General features: G+C 19.2%; 1 protein-coding gene across 1 annotated transcript; it reads right to left on the reverse strand.

The window, feature by feature from the left end:
• Positions 1 to 10,646: 10,646 nt before the first annotated feature.
• On the reverse strand, positions 10,647 to 10,988 carry LOC111641752 (retinitis pigmentosa 9 protein-like; the record flags this gene model as incomplete). The annotated part of the gene is made up of 2 exons (XM_023387965.1): positions 10,647 to 10,694; positions 10,941 to 10,988. Coding segments are annotated over 2 exons (96 nt in total), but the record flags the coding sequence as incomplete, so codon positions are not given.
• Positions 10,989 to 15,354: the final 4,366 nt, after the last annotated feature.

The following is a 15,354-nucleotide window of genomic DNA, read 5'->3' on the forward strand; positions in this document are numbered from 1 at the left end:
TTACAACGCGGTTTATGGTATTTAGAAACGAATTATCTTTCACATAACAGAAAATTCTCAATGGATCACTTAATACGCGCCACAGTTCGGTGTACAGAGCTAAATGTCCTCGAAAACAGCTGTTTGTCCACGTTGACGTGTTATTCCCATGAAAGTTTCAGGGGAAGACCGGTTTCTAGACAGATGTGCATCAGTAGTACCATAAACACTCAAATATATTACTGAATTTTCGATAATTTATACTCTTTCAATAGGTGGGGGCCGCAAAAATGGTCCAAAATACAGTATAAACTTCTATTGGGTGTATATTTTTAACAACATAGTGAAAGGAAGTTATTTTTTGCGATTTTTATTGTCCACAAAACTGCTTGAAAAAATTTTAGCCGTAACAATGTCGAATGAAAAGAAAGGACCGTCGTTAGAAAGGAAATTTATTAATATATTTTTTCAAACAAAGATAGAAATTTTGGATCGAATTAAAAATCAAGAGCGGATAGCTGATAGTGATAGGCATTTTAAATGAGTGAACTATTCGGTCGATTAAGCAATAGGAAGAAAATATTAGGAATTCAGTCGCAACCGGATCATCTATTCTTGCGAAAAATGTTGCTCGTCCGAGAGCACCTATAATGAAAAAAAATGGAACAAGCGCTAATATTATGGGTAGAAGATATGAACAAGAAACGGTTGCCTTTAAATAAAAGTGCAGTTAAACACAAAGCCTTAAAAGTATTTGATTATTTAAAACAAATGAGACAGTCGTCGACTGATGAAACCAGTGTTAAATTCGTGGCTAGCAATGACTGGTTTGAAAAATTCTAAAAACGCCATTCAAACGGCAAGTTTTTCTCTTTTTAGAACTGAATCCCAGTTTTTGTATTAAGTTGGTGTCTCCTATAACGCGATTTCCCACAACGCGGTATTTTTAAGGAACGTATGTAGTGCGTTGTAGGAGGCCTACCTGTACTACATAAAGTGAGAGAAATTTATACATTAAATGTGTATACATTTAAAATGTCTACATATGTACAAATATACATGTGTGTGTTGATATATCCTTAAAATTATTTTCTTTTATTTTAAGCAATAATTCTCTTAGCTTTTATTCGTAACAATTATCGAATTTTTTTGTGAAGAATAATGTTTTTTACGGATTACATCATAACTTTCGTCCATGTATATATTGTAATATTTCAGATTCAAGATTTGTGGGTTTCGCGGTTTTTTCATTGTCGGGATTAAGTTTGTGAATTTTTAAATATAAATTCTGATTTTCTTTACAAATAAAGTAATTTTTATATCTCTATTTTAGTGTTTTGTAAAATTTTTGTTTGTTATAGTAATGACGTCACTCTACCATATGTAGAACACTCACCCAGTTGCGCGGGAAAAGCTAGTGCGATAATTAGTTTTTATGGAACTTTCAATAACTAATTACTTATTCTATGACAGATTTACAACGTGTCCGGTTTAAAGATTAATTTTTAAATAAATCGAATTTTGAAGTTTTAAAATGTTTATTGTAACATTTAATTATTCCAAATTATAAATAGCGCTCGGATAAAGAAAATAAGATTGTTTTTTATAACGCTATAGTGAGATAGAACTGTAGGTCACGTGATAATCCGGAAGTCATCTCACAGTAAGCGGTAATCTGTTCCGGTCTAAAGTCATTTACAGAACATTGCATTTAATTTACAAGACGCACAAATTATTTTATTTGATAAAAGAAATATTTACAAAAAATACAGTGGAACCTCGGTATACGACCTTAATCCGTTCCTAGTGTTTGGACTTATACCGAATAGGACGTATACCAAACCAACCTTTTCCATAAGAAGTAATGTAAAAATGATTAATTTGTTCTCATGTAAAAAAATGGCTGGCTTTAAACACCGCTTTCCTCGCTAGTTTCTGCTTGATTTTTCACGAGATCAGCATGTATCCTTTTAACTTTCTCGCAAATAATTGCTTCTGATAGGAAGTCGCCAGCACACTGTTTTTCAGTTATCCAAAGCAAAAGCAATTTCTCAACATGATCTAATGTCTTCGATCTCTGTTTAGAAATTGATTTAACCCCTTTCGCAACGTTAGCAAATTTAATAATGTCTTTATTTTTCACGATTGTCGATATCGTCGTTCTCGGAATATGGAATGCAACAGTTAAATCTCGAAAACGCGTGCCACCTTCATATTTCTCAACAATCTCTTTTTTCAGTTCCATTGTGATTCTAGTCATTTTTTTTATTTTTCTGTTGCCCTTTTGCAATTCATGATTAATAAAAATAATAAAATGTTACCATTGTGATTCTAGTCATTTTTTTTATTTTTCTGTGGCCCTTTTGCAATTCATGATTAATAAAAATAATAAAATGTTTCTTACAAATTAAAATCAGAAGAATTTTAACAAAGTTATAAACCGTAGCACCGCGAACGTCTAGTCTAGTGTAGTACACCGATAGTTCTACTTGTTCATAGATGGCGCGTATAATTGAATTAAGTCGTATACCGAGCAAAATTTGTTTCGTCCAAACAGGACGTATTCTAAAGCAGACGTATACCGAGGTTCCACTGTATATGTAAAATAAAGCATTTAGAAAATTATATAAGCTTCTATAACACTATTTCGAATACGAACATTTTCCTCACTGCTTATATTAGACTAGTAGCTCGGGATGTCCCCTAGTGGGCGTTCTTTACAAATTTCCATGAGACACGGTTCCTTTGACTTTTTTGTTCCTATCAATATGCTCTAAAGCTCTGTTAAAGTCCGAATGGTAAGATTAACCTTCCGGATGAAGAGGTGGCGACCCCCCAAACCGTAGACCCCTGTACTAACAATAAAGTCAAAGGAACCATACCCCTACCCTAGCGCNACGGTTCCTTTGACTTTTTTGTTCCTATCAATATGCTCTAAAGCTCTGTTAAAGTCCGAATGGTAAGATTAACCTTCCGGATGAAGAGGTGGCGACCCCCCAAACCGTAGACCCCTGTACTAACAATAAAGTCAAAGGAACCATACCCCTACCCGCGACCCTTCGAGAGATATAAGCCCCTGAAATAATAAATTCCTATTACAAATGTAATGAATTATTTATATTGTTATATTGACCAAATAATAATTTATTGGCCAAATGAATAATAAAATTTATATTGTTAATTTATGTAAGAATTAAAATTGTTAATTTGAATGTTTGAAATATGACACACGATAGGGGCGCCTCTAGTGTCCGTTATCAAACGGTTACGGGACAGACATCCGTTGAATGGGTTATATATATTATATTATATAGAAGATAGATAGATAGATTCTGGCCTCATTTGCAAATTTGCTAAACATTGAAAAACAAAAATTCAAAAGTCGCTTTTTATATCAACTTTTCGGTCATTATTGATTATCAAAACTACCACCTTTACAAAACGTGTTTACGGTTAGGCGCGCGGGGTTATATAGAACCCCCGGCGTGTTTAAACGCGTGTATTTTTTAATATTTTAGTGCTGAAAAATGATGCCTTCAGTACCTTCCTTCGATGGTGTGAAGATCGCACCGAAAAAATTTCAAATTTGCACGAAAAAAATTTTTTGCATAGACTTACAATGGAAATCAGTGGGGTACTATAGTACCCCCCGCGCCTAACGGAGTAACTTTTCGTAGCGCGACTAACGAAGGTGGGTGGATCTGTTTTGCAGTTTCCAGAAAACGCTTATTGGTTGATATCGAGTCAATCATGATAGAAATGACCAATGAAAGCATAAAAGGCGTAAAAACAGGATTTTTAAAGCCAATAAACGGCAAAAAAGTTTCCCATAGACTTAACATTAAAAGTTTGAAAGGTGGTGTTTTTTGGCGATATTTATTGCTAAATCGTGTTGAAAACATGTTTATTCGTCTAAATACTATCAAGCGACTTATTATTAGCAAAGTAGAAGTGGAAAAAAAGATTAAAACACGCGATTTTATAGCGATTGTTTACATACTTCGATGTGGTAGCCTTCGGGGCGTGGCATTTCGCGGGAATATTTCCAGCAATTGTTTTTATAGGTCAATCTAATAACAGACATATAAATTAACCAATTACAGTGTAAAAAAAGTTTACTATCGATGTTATCTGCCAATAATCTCCATTTTTACCTCTACTTGCTGTATGATTTTAGATGGTGTATTTTTGGAAATATTGAGATATTTTTGGCCCGGGGTTTGGTACAAAGAATTTAATTGTTGTAATAGTTAGAAAACACATACAGGAAGACGATTGACAGCTTAGATAGCATCAGACTTGTTTACAGTTTGTAAAATACACTCTTGAAGTTACCAATTTTTTTTGAAAAATTTTTAAAAACGGGAGACTTTCTGTTTTTCGTTACGAATAAATAAAAACGATATATTTGAAGTAGTTTTCTTCACTAATACATCAAAAACACATGCCCACAAACATCCAAAATGAAAAAATCGCGAAAAAACTATGAGTTTTGAAAAATTGAATTTTGAAACGGGTTGTATAGTTCCCGCGCGCTTAACTTCGCGAGAATAACACACCGCGCGTAACACTGGGTTAAACATTTCAAAAAGCTATTCATTGAACAACTTCAAATCACGTGACAATACATCGCCAGAGAAGTTGCAAGGAAGTTGACGTAGTTCCGTTTCCGCTTTCCTTCATACTCATTTATGTGGAAATGAACGTAAATTGTGGAACGTACTGTACAAAATAAGTTTGTACAAATTTTAAACTAATTTAGGTAACAGTTGGGCAAATAAATATGAATACATAAAAGCAACATTTAAAATTTTTGGGTATAATACAGTATTAGAAATTTGAAAAGAATAGAATGTCCTCGATAGTCATATCTGTGATCGTCTGTTTCTTCTGGCTTCTATTGATAATACTGTATAAACATTTTGTTTCCTTATACATTACCTTCAATTACAGCTACAAACTATAACACATGGAGCATGTGAAAAGTATTATTATATCGATTATTACTTTTTATGAATACACCTGAGACCCATGACAATATATATTAATCTACTTTAAGTAATATTATTTTATTTAGAAGTCATTTTAAACGTTATTATTACATCAAATTATGAAATGGAATGTTCCAAGTGTAAGAGTAAGAGGGAGGGGAAGAAACCATGCGTGGGGAAAAAATGTGTTTTTATCTAAATCATAATAAAATTAACTCATATTTACGTGAAATATCGACAATTTTCTTCTAGAGAAATGTTTCTTGATAAAATTAATTATCTATATGAATAAAACTTTCAATACATTAGTTACAATGACTGATGTTCCTTTATTACTCTTTCTGTTGTATGTCTATGTTATGGACAAAGTGATTATAATGGGCATTATTCATAATGCCCGATCATTATGAATAATGACTAACAAAATCGGACATTGTAATAAATTTCAATAATTTATCAAATTGACCGGTCATTAGGAATACTGCTATCATCTAGTTAGGCAAAGTGATGATAATGCGTCGAAGAGCGAGCAGCCAAAATATGCTAGCCAATCAGCACTCGCATCTGAGTTGCGTGTGCGTGTTGCGTTTAGTACCGAATTTGGGGCGGTCGCGTCTGTTTGTGCTTTTGACGGATTCCTCCCGGAGGGCAGCTGCCGGCAAGCCGCGTATTGTTTAACAACACTAGATATTGATTCACGGTAGTTCTTGAACACACGTATCAATAACTAGTATGTATCAATATCTAGTGACGTTATACAATCGGCGGCTTGCCGGTGGCTTCCCTCCGGGAGGAATCTGTCGGGAGCACAAACCGCCATTACGGTGCACGTAGGTAAAATTTTACCATTTAACCTACGTGCACCGTAATGTACTTTGTTTTAAAAGATTACATCTTTTTCAAAGTATGTAAAAAAACATACTTTGAAATAATTCACAAAAAATAAATATTTCTAAATGAAATAAGTGGAATTTTTTAATCAAATTAAAATGTCGCACAATTTAAAATTCAGTACTAAACGCAATACGCACTCAACACGATACAATCAACAACTCAGAATGCCAATTGGCTAGTGTATGTCGGATGATCACTTTTCAACTTATTATTATCACTTTGCCCGACTAGGTGATAGCAGTTTTCATAATGACCGGTCAATTTGATAAATTAATGAATATTTATCAAACTGCGCGCTCTTTTTGGTCATTATTCATAATGCCCGATTAATCACTTTGTCCATAACATCTATACTAATATTATAAAGAGGTAATGTTTGTAAGTATGTATGTATGTAAGTTTGTTTGCAGCAGGTAATCTCCGAAACTACTCATCCGATTTCAAAAATTCTTTCACCAATATTTAGAATGGAACTTCAGGGTGGACATAAGCTGTATATTATTCCGTTAAACATTCATATAAATTAAAATATATAATCTAGGTTAAGGCTTTTATGTCCAACAGATGGCGCTAAGTTTGCTTTTCTGTGAGGCATTATGCTTTTCTGTGAGGATGAACTAAAGCAGATCATCTTCTATCTATCTATATAAATAAAAATGTAATATTCGTTTGTTCCTATCGATTCCTTTGAAATTTTGACACAACGCTGCATTCGAATACGCACGTGTTTTTATATAATATACGTGTCGAAATTCCCCCCACTGAAGGGAGATGGTTAGGATTAAGGCTTACGGTAAAGACCTCTGCTTCTATTTATACTATTTTAGATGCGGTTTTTTGCGTTTTAATAGGGTACGTCAACAAAATATACACTAAGAAGAAATTTTTCGAAAAATTCCCCTCCCCACGGGGAAGTGTTATAAATTTATAATAGATACATTTTGAGCCACAACAACGCGTGCGCGGGGTAGTATATATTTCACATAGTTTCCTAGATTATAGCATAATAATATGTATAAAAACTGAAAATTCTGTTAATTTGTAAACGCAGATACTCTCACATAAAAAGCATACTGTACTGTCTGTATATTTAACCTCAGTTATTCGCGATTGAATTTTACTAAATTAACCTGTCTAATCCATAATTTATTTGACAGAAAGAAGTTGTTTATGGCCCGTGTTTATTTGATATATCTAATGTTTTTGTCATGATATTATTTCAAATATCGAAAAAAATATATACATTTCTAATATCGACATAAATGAATATTTCTACGTTTGAATATTATATTTCGATACTTTCATTTTCTTTCACTAAGAATACGTACTTTTATCCTTTTTTTTTAACTTTTTACCAACAAAAAACAATCGAAATAGCGACCTAGCAAAAAATGATAATGAATTCTAAGCTCTGTTGTAGGGATGTCAGCTTATTCGTCCCATCTTTGATATAATTCGTTTTTTCCCTGTATTTACACTCAATTTACGTGAAAATTATTGTATTGTCCTGTTTATATTTAATACCTTATCTTTGTTTCTGTTGAATAAATTGAATTTTACAGTAAAATACTTGGAAACTAAATAATAAAAGCCAAATTAAATAGCTTAATTGTTACAATATCGACTTAAAATGGATAAAAGCATTATTAAATAATTATTATTTATTCGTGCATATCGACCTCTTTCGAAGAAATAATCATTTATTGTACAGTTTATGTAAGCTGAAAATTATTCTCTTGTCTTTGATGAAATTTGTTACAATTTACTAATTTCTACAGAAACAATAAATTTTAAACAATGACATTTGTTAAAATTTATTAGTTCGTACCCAAAACATTAAATTTTAAACATATTTTTTTCATATTTCTTGGCGTTAGCTTTTGGTCAGGTGATCGTTCTATATTTATCAACTTGGCGGGAGATTTTCAGCAGTGATCTGTTTCATATCTAATTTGCATATTTGTGATAGTACATTACTAATCTTTATTAAACAGATCTAGACATTTTATATTATTTAAATCTGACCGGATTAATAAAATAATTATATAAAATTTTTAGTGTTTAGCAGGAAAGCTTCAATGTCACGTGACGTTAGTCATCCCAGTTCGCGGGAGATTTTGCTCAGTGATCTTTTTTATATGTAATTTGCATAATTATAATGGTAAACTATTAATCTTTATTAAACAGATATAGTTATTGTGTATTAATTAAATTCATCGGGTTTCATGGAAGAACTTTTCAAAACTTTTAGAGTTTATTCAGAAAAATTTATCCTTTTGTCACGTGAGGAGTATTTTCAGTCTATCCCATATGCATCAGTTCGCGCCAGATTTCTTAGAGTTCGGTTTACTGTTTCCTTGGTGTTTCTCGTTATCTTCTGAAGATCACTGCGATAATTTTTTATTTCATGTATGGATACATTATGCGCTGTTTTTAATGGATGTAAGGTGGAAATTTTGCTGTGAATTTAGAACTTGTTTCAGAATATGCTACAGGAAGAAAAGTTGAAAAATAATTTATTTTCGACAATTAGCGAGAACTGATCTTTGTATATGGGGGTAATACTTGGATATAAGTGAATGTATGTATTATAGACTTACTAATTTATTTGTGCATATAATTATCTAGTCCTAATTTTGAAACATTTATGTTTTTTAGTGTTTATAAGCCTGTTATTTAGACATGTCTACCGATTTAGTGCTATTACGTAGAACTATATCAAAGACCGAATGGAGGATTGATCCAACTTTAAGACAAGTTGGACAAGGGGGTTTAGAATTAGTGGACGTCAATTTATTTCATTAAATTTTATACAGTTTATGCATTTTATTATATTTATTTCAGAGTTTCTTGTATGTTTCATTTTTACTTCCGGTATCTACATTCATAAAGTGATGAAGGTTTTAATGGGGGTTGAGTTATGTTGGACATCTGAGGAGGAGGGGTTACAAAAACTTGGACAAACTGGGACAAAAGGAGGTGAGTAAAAATTTCAAGAAAAATGAAGATGTAATTTATGGACAGCCCAAGTGCTTAATTAGACTGCAGAAAATGGACTTACACTACATCACTTTCATAATCAATGGTTATGCAATTTACCGATGAATTTTTAATTGATCAAAATGTATGGTTATTTCAAAATACTAAGTGTGAATTGTTTATAAATAAAAAGTTCACACTAAATTGTATGTATATTATGTGTTTTCTCAATTTTTTCCAAAAATGGACTTACACCACTTTCAAAATAAACGGTCCATATATNTTTTTTTTTTTTTTTTTTTTTTTTTTTTTTTTTTTTTTTTTTTTTTTTTTTTTTTTTTTTTTTTTTTTTTTTTTTTTTTTTTTTTTTTTTTTTTTTTTTTTTTTTTTTTTTTTTTTTTTTTTTTTTTTTTTTTTTTTTTTTTTTTTTTTTTTTTTTTTTTTTTTTTTTTTTTTTTTTTTTTTTTTTTTTTTTTTTTTTTTTTTTTTTTTTTTTTTTTTTTTTTTTTTTTTTTTTTTTTTTTTTTTTTTTTTTTTTTTTTTTTTTTTTTTTTTTTTTTTTTTTTTTTTTTTTTTTTTTTTTTTTTTTTTTTTTTTTTTTTTTTTTTTTTTTTTTTTTTTTTTTTTTTTTTTTTTTTTTTTTTTTTTTTTTTTTTTTTTTTTTTTTTTTTTTTTTTTTTTTTTTTTTTTTTTTTTTTTTTTTTTTTTTTTTTTTTTTTTTTTTTTTTTTTTTTTTTTTTTTTTTTTTTTTTTTTTTTTTTTTTTTTTTTTTTTTTTTTTTTTTTTTTTTTTTTTTTTTTTTTTTTTTTTTTTTTTTTTTTTTTTTTTTTTTTTTTTTTTTTTTTTTTTTTTTTTTTTTTTTTTTTTTTTTTTTTTTTTTTTTTTTTTTTTTTTTTTTTTTTTTTTTTTTTTTTTTTTTTTTTTTTTTTTTTTTTTTTTTTTTTTTTTTTTTTTTTTTTTTTTTTTTTTTTTTTTTTTTTTTTTTTTTTTTTTTTTTTTTTTTTTTTTTTTTTTTTTTTTTTTTTTTTTTTTTTTTTTTTTTTTTTTTTTTTTTTTTTTTTTTTTTTTTTTTTTTTTTTTTTTTTTTTTTTTTTTTTTTTTTTTTTTTTTTTTTTTTTTTTTTTTTTTTTTTTTTTTTTTTTTTTTTTTTTTTTTTTTTTTTTTTTTTTTTTTTTTTTTTTTTTTTTTTTTTTTTTTTTTTTTTTTTTTTTTTTTTTTTTTTTTTTTTTTTTTTTTTTTTTTTTTTTTTTTTTTTTTTTTTTTTTTTTTTTTTTTTTTTTTTTTTTTTTTTTTTTTTTTTTTTTTTTTTTTTTTTTTTTTTTTTTTTTTTTTTTTTTTTTTTTTTTTTTTTTTTTTTTTTTTTTTTTTTTTTTTTTTTTTTTTTTTTTTTTTTTTTTTTTTTTTTTTTTTTTTTTTTTTTTTTTTTTTTTTTTTTTTTTTTTTTTTTTTTTTTTTTTTTTTTTTTTTTTTTTTTTTTTTTTTTTTTTTTTTTTTTTTTTTTTTTTTTTTTTTTTTTTTTTTTTTTTTTTTTTTTTTTTTTTTTTTTTTTTTTTTTTTTTTTTTTTTTTTTTTTTTTTTTTTTTTTTTTTTTTTTTTTTTTTTTTTTTTTTTTTTTTTTTTTTTTTTTTTTTTTTTTTTTTTTTTTTTTTTTTTTTTTTTTTTTTTTTTTTTTTTTTTTTTTTTTTTTTTTTTTTTTTTTTTTTTTTTTTTTTTTTTTTTTTTTTTTTTTTTTTTTTTTTTTTTTTTTTTTTTTTTTTTTTTTTTTTTTTTTTTTTTTTTTTTTTTTTTTTTTTTTTTTTTTTTTTTTTTTTTTTTTTTTTTTTTTTTTTTTTTTTTTTTTTTTTTTTTTTTTTTTTTTTTTTTTTTTTTTTTTTTTTTTTTTTTTTTTTTTTTTTTTTTTTTTTTTTTTTTTTTTTTTTTTTTTTTTTTTTTTTTTTTTTTTTTTTTTTTTTTTTTTTTTTTTTTTTTTTTTTTTTTTTTTTTTTTTTTTTTTTTTTTTTTTTTTTTTTTTTTTTTTTTTTTTTTTTTTTTTTTTTTTTTTTTTTTTTTTTTTTTTTTTTTTTTTTTTTTTTTTTTTTTTTTTTTTTTTTTTTTTTTTTTTTTTTTTTTTTTTTTTTTTTTTTTTTTTTTTTTTTTTTTTTTTTTTTTTTTTTTTTTTTTTTTTTTTTTTTTTTTTTTTTTTTTTTTTTTTTTTTTTTTTTTTTTTTTTTTTTTTTTTTTTTTTTTTTTTTTTTTTTTTTTTTTTTTTTTTTTTTTTTTTTTTTTTTTTTTTTTTTTTTTTTTTTTTTTTTTTTTTTTTTTTTTTTTTTTTTTTTTTTTTTTTTTTTTTTTTTTTTTTTTTTTTTTTTTTTTTTTTTTTTTTTTTTTTTTTTTTTTTTTTTTTTTTTTTTTTTTTTTTTTTTTTTTTTTTTTTTTTTTTTTTTTTTTTTTTTTTTTTTTTTTTTTTTTTTTTTTTTTTTTTTTTTTTTTTTTTTTTTTTTTTTTTTTTTTTTTTTTTTTTTTTTTTTTTTTTTTTTTTTTTTTTTTTTTTTTTTTTTTTTTTTTTTTTTTTTTTTTTTTTTTTTTTTTTTTTTTTTTTTTTTTTTTTTTTTTTTTTTTTTTTTTTTTTTTTTTTTTTTTTTTTTTTTTTTTTTTTTTTTTTTTTTTTTTTTTTTTTTTTTTTTTTTTTTTTTTTTTTTTTTTTTTTTTTTTTTTTTTTTTTTTTTTTTTTTTTTTTTTTTTTTTTTTTTTTTTTTTTTTTTTTTTTTTTTTTTTTTTTTTTTTTTTTTTTTTTTTTTTTTTTTTTTTTTTTTTTTTTTTTTTTTTTTTTTTTTTTTTTTTTTTTTTTTTTTTTTTTTTTTTTTTTTTTTTTTTTTTTTTTTTTTTTTTTTTTTTTTTTTTTTTTTTTTTTTTTTTTTTTTTTTTTTTTTTTTTTTTTTTTTTTTTTTTTTTTTTTTTTTTTTTTTTTTTTTTTTTTTTTTTTTTTTTTTTTTTTTTTTTTTTTTTTTTTTTTTTTTTTTTTTTTTTTTTTTTTTTTTTTTTTTTTTTTTTTTTTTTTTTTTTTTTTTTTTTTTTTTTTTTTTTTTTTTTTTTTTTTTTTTTTTTTTTTTTTTTTTTTTTTTTTTTTTTTTTTTTTTTTTTTTTTTTTTTTTTTTTTTTTTTTTTTTTTTTTTTTTTTTTTTTTTTTTTTTTTTTTTTTTTTTTTTTTTTTTTTTTTTTTTTTTTTTTTTTTTTTTTTTTTTTTTTTTTTTTTTTTTTTTTTTTTTTTTTTTTTTTTTTTTTTTTTTTTTTTTTTTTTTTTTTTTTTTTTTTTTTTTTTTTTTTTTTTTTTTTTTTTTTTTTTTTTTTTTTTTTTTTTTTTTTTTTTTTTTTTTTTTTTTTTTTTTTTTTTTTTTTTTTTTTTTTTTTTTTTTTTTTTTTTTTTTTTTTTTTTTTTTTTTTTTTTTTTTTTTTTTTTTTTTTTTTTTTTTTTTTTTTTTTTTTTTTTTTTTTTTTTTTTTTTTTTTTTTTTTTTTTTTTTTTTTTTTTTTTTTTTTTTTTTTTTTTTTTTTTTTTTTTTTTTTTTTTTTTTTTTTTTTTTTTTTTTTTTTTTTTTTTTTTTTTTTTTTTTTTTTTTTTTTTTTTTTTTTTTTTTTTTTTTTTTTTTTTTTTTTTTTTTTTTTTTTTTTTTTTTTTTTTTTTTTTTTTTTTTTTTTTTTTTTTTTTTTTTTTTTTTTTTTTTTTTTTTTTTTTTTTTTTTTTTTTTTTTTTTTTTTTTTTTTTTTTTTTTTTTTTTTTTTTTTTTTTTTTTTTTTTTTTTTTTTTTTTTTTTTTTTTTTTTTTTTTTTTTTTTTTTTTTTTTTTTTTTTTTTTTTTTTTTTTTTTTTTTTTTTTTTTTTTTTTTTTTTTTTTTTTTTTTTTTTTTTTTTTTTTTTTTTTTTTTTTTTTTTTTTTTTTTTTTTTTTTTTTTTTTTTTTTTTTTTTTTTTTTTTTTTTTTTTTTTTTTTTTTTTTTTTTTTTTTTTTTTTTTTTTTTTTTTTTTTTTTTTTTTTTTTTTTTTTTTTTTTTTTTTTTTTTTTTTTTTTTTTTTTTTTTTTTTTTTTTTTTTTTTTTTTTTTTTTTTTTTTTTTTTTTTTTTTTTTTTTTTTTTTTTTTTTTTTTTTTTTTTTTTTTTTTTTTTTTTTTTTTTTTTTTTTTTTTTTTTTTTTTTTTTTTTTTTTTTTTTTTTTTTTTTTTTTTTTTTTTTTTTTTTTTTTTTTTTTTTTTTTTTTTTTTTTTTTTTTTTTTTTTTTTTTTTTTTTTTTTTTTTTTTTTTTTTTTTTTTTTTTTTTTTTTTTTTTTTTTTTTTTTTTTTTTTTTTTTTTTTTTTTTTTTTTTTTTTTTTTTTTTTTTTTTTTTTTTTTTTTTTTTTTTTTTTTTTTTTTTTTTTTTTTTTTTTTTTTTTTTTTTTTTTTTTTTTTTTTTTTTTTTTTTTTTTTTTTTTTTTTTTTTTTTTTTTTTTTTTTTTTTTTTTTTTTTTTTTTTTTTTTTTTTTTTTTTTTTTTTTTTTTTTTTTTTTTTTTTTTTTTTTTTTTTTTTTTTTTTTTTTTTTTTTTTTTTTTTTTTTTTTTTTTTTTTTTTTTTTTTTTTTTTTTTTTTTTTTTTTTTTTTTTTTTTTTTTTTTTTTTTTTTTTTTTTTTTTTTTTTTTTTTTTTTTTTTTTTTTTTTTTTTTTTTTTTTTTTTTTTTTTTTTTTTTTTTTTTTTTTTTTTTTTTTTTTTTTTTTTTTTTTTTTTTTTTTTTTTTTTTTTTTTTTTTTTTTTTTTTTTTTTTTTTTTTTTTTTTTTTTTTTTTTTTTTTTTTTTTTTTTTTTTTTTTTTTTTTTTTTTTTTTTTTTTTTTTTTTTTTTTTTTTTTTTTTTTTTTTTTTTTTTTTTTTTTTTTTTTTTTTTTTTTTTTTTTTTTTTTTTTTTTTTTTTTTTTTTTTTTTTTTTTTTTTTTTTTTTTTTTTTTTTTTTTTTTTTTTTTTTTTTTTTTTTTTTTTTTTTTTTTTTTTTTTTTTTTTTTTTTTTTTTTTTTTTTTTTTTTTTTTTTTTTTTTTTTTTTTTTTTTTTTTTTTTTTTTTTTTTTTTTTTTTTTTTTTTTTTTTTTTTTTTTTTTTTTTTTTTTTTTTTTTTTTTTTTTTTTTTTTTTTTTTTTTTTTTTTTTTTTTTTTTTTTTTTTTTTTTTTTTTTTTTTTTTTTTTTTTTTTTTTTTTTTTTTTTTTTTTTTTTTTTTTTTTTTTTTTTTTTTTTTTTTTTTTTTTTTTTTTTTTTTTTTTTTTTTTTTTTTTTTTTTTTTTTTTTTTTTTTTTTTTTTTTTTTTTTTTTTTTTTTTTTTTTTTTTTTTTTTTTTTTTTTTTTTTTTTTTTTTTTTTTTTTTTTTTTTTTTTTTTTTTTTTTTTTTTTTTTTTTTTTTTTTTTTTTTTTTTTTTTTTTTTTTTTTTTTTTTTTTTTTTTTTTTTTTTTTTTTTTTTTTTTTTTTTTTTTTTTTTTTTTTTTTTTTTTTTTTTTTTTTTTTTTTTTTTTTTTTTTTTTTTTTTTTTTTTTTTTTTTTTTTTTTTTTTTTTTTTTTTTTTTTTTTTTTTTTTTTTTTTTTTTTTTTTTTTTTTTTTTTTTTTTTTTTTTTTTTTTTTTTTTTTTTTTTTTTTTTTTTTTTTTTTTTTTTTTTTTTTTTTTTTTTTTTTTTTTTTTTTTTTTTTTTTTTTTTTTTTTTTTTTTTTTTTTTTTTTTTTTTTTTTTTTTTTTTTTTTTTTTTTTTTTTTTTTTTTTTTTTTTTTTTTTTTTTTTTTTTTTTTTTTTTTTTTTTTTTTTTTTTTTTTTTTTTTTTTTTTTTTTTTTTTTTTTTTTTTTTTTTTTTTTTTTTTTTTTTTTTTTTTTTTTTTTTTTTTTTTTTTTTTTTTTTTTTTTTTTTTTTTTTTTTTTTTTTTTTTTTTTTTTTTTTTTTTTTTTTTTTTTTTTTTTTTTTTTTTTTTTTTTTTTTTTTTTTTTTTTTTTTTTTTTTTTTTTTTTTTTTTTTTTTTTTTTTTTTTTTTTTTTTTTTTTTTTTTTTTTTTTTTTTTTTTTTTTTTTTTTTTTTTTTTTTTTTTTTTTTTTTTTTTTTTTTTTTTTTTTTTTTTTTTTTTTTTTTTTTTTTTTTTTTTTTTTTTTTTTTTTTTTTTTTTTTTTTTTTTTTTTTTTTTTTTTTTTTTTTTTTTTTTTTTTTTTTTTTTTTTTTTTTTTTTTTTTTTTTTTTTTTTTTTTTTTTTTTTTTTTTTTTTTTTTTTTTTTTTTTTTTTTTTTTTTTTTTTTTTTTTTTTTTTTTTTTTTTTTTTTTTTTTTTTTTTTTTTTTTTTTTTTTTTTTTTTTTTTTTTTTTTTTTTTTTTTTTTTTTTTTTTTTTTTTTTTTTTTTTTTTTTTTTTTTTTTTTTTTTTTTTTTTTTTTTTTTTTTTTTTTTTTTTTTTTTTTTTTTTTTTTTTTTTTTTTTTTTTTTTTTTTTTTTTTTTTTTTTTTTTTTTTTTTTTTTTTTTTTTTTTTTTTTTTTTTTTTTTTTTTTTT

The sequence above is a fragment of the Centruroides sculpturatus genome, unplaced genomic scaffold (genome assembly GCF_000671375.1).
Source record: "Centruroides sculpturatus isolate CEXI.00-Female unplaced genomic scaffold, Cexi_2.0 scaffold660, whole genome shotgun sequence".
Lineage (NCBI taxonomy): Eukaryota > Metazoa > Arthropoda > Arachnida > Scorpiones > Buthidae > Centruroides > Centruroides sculpturatus.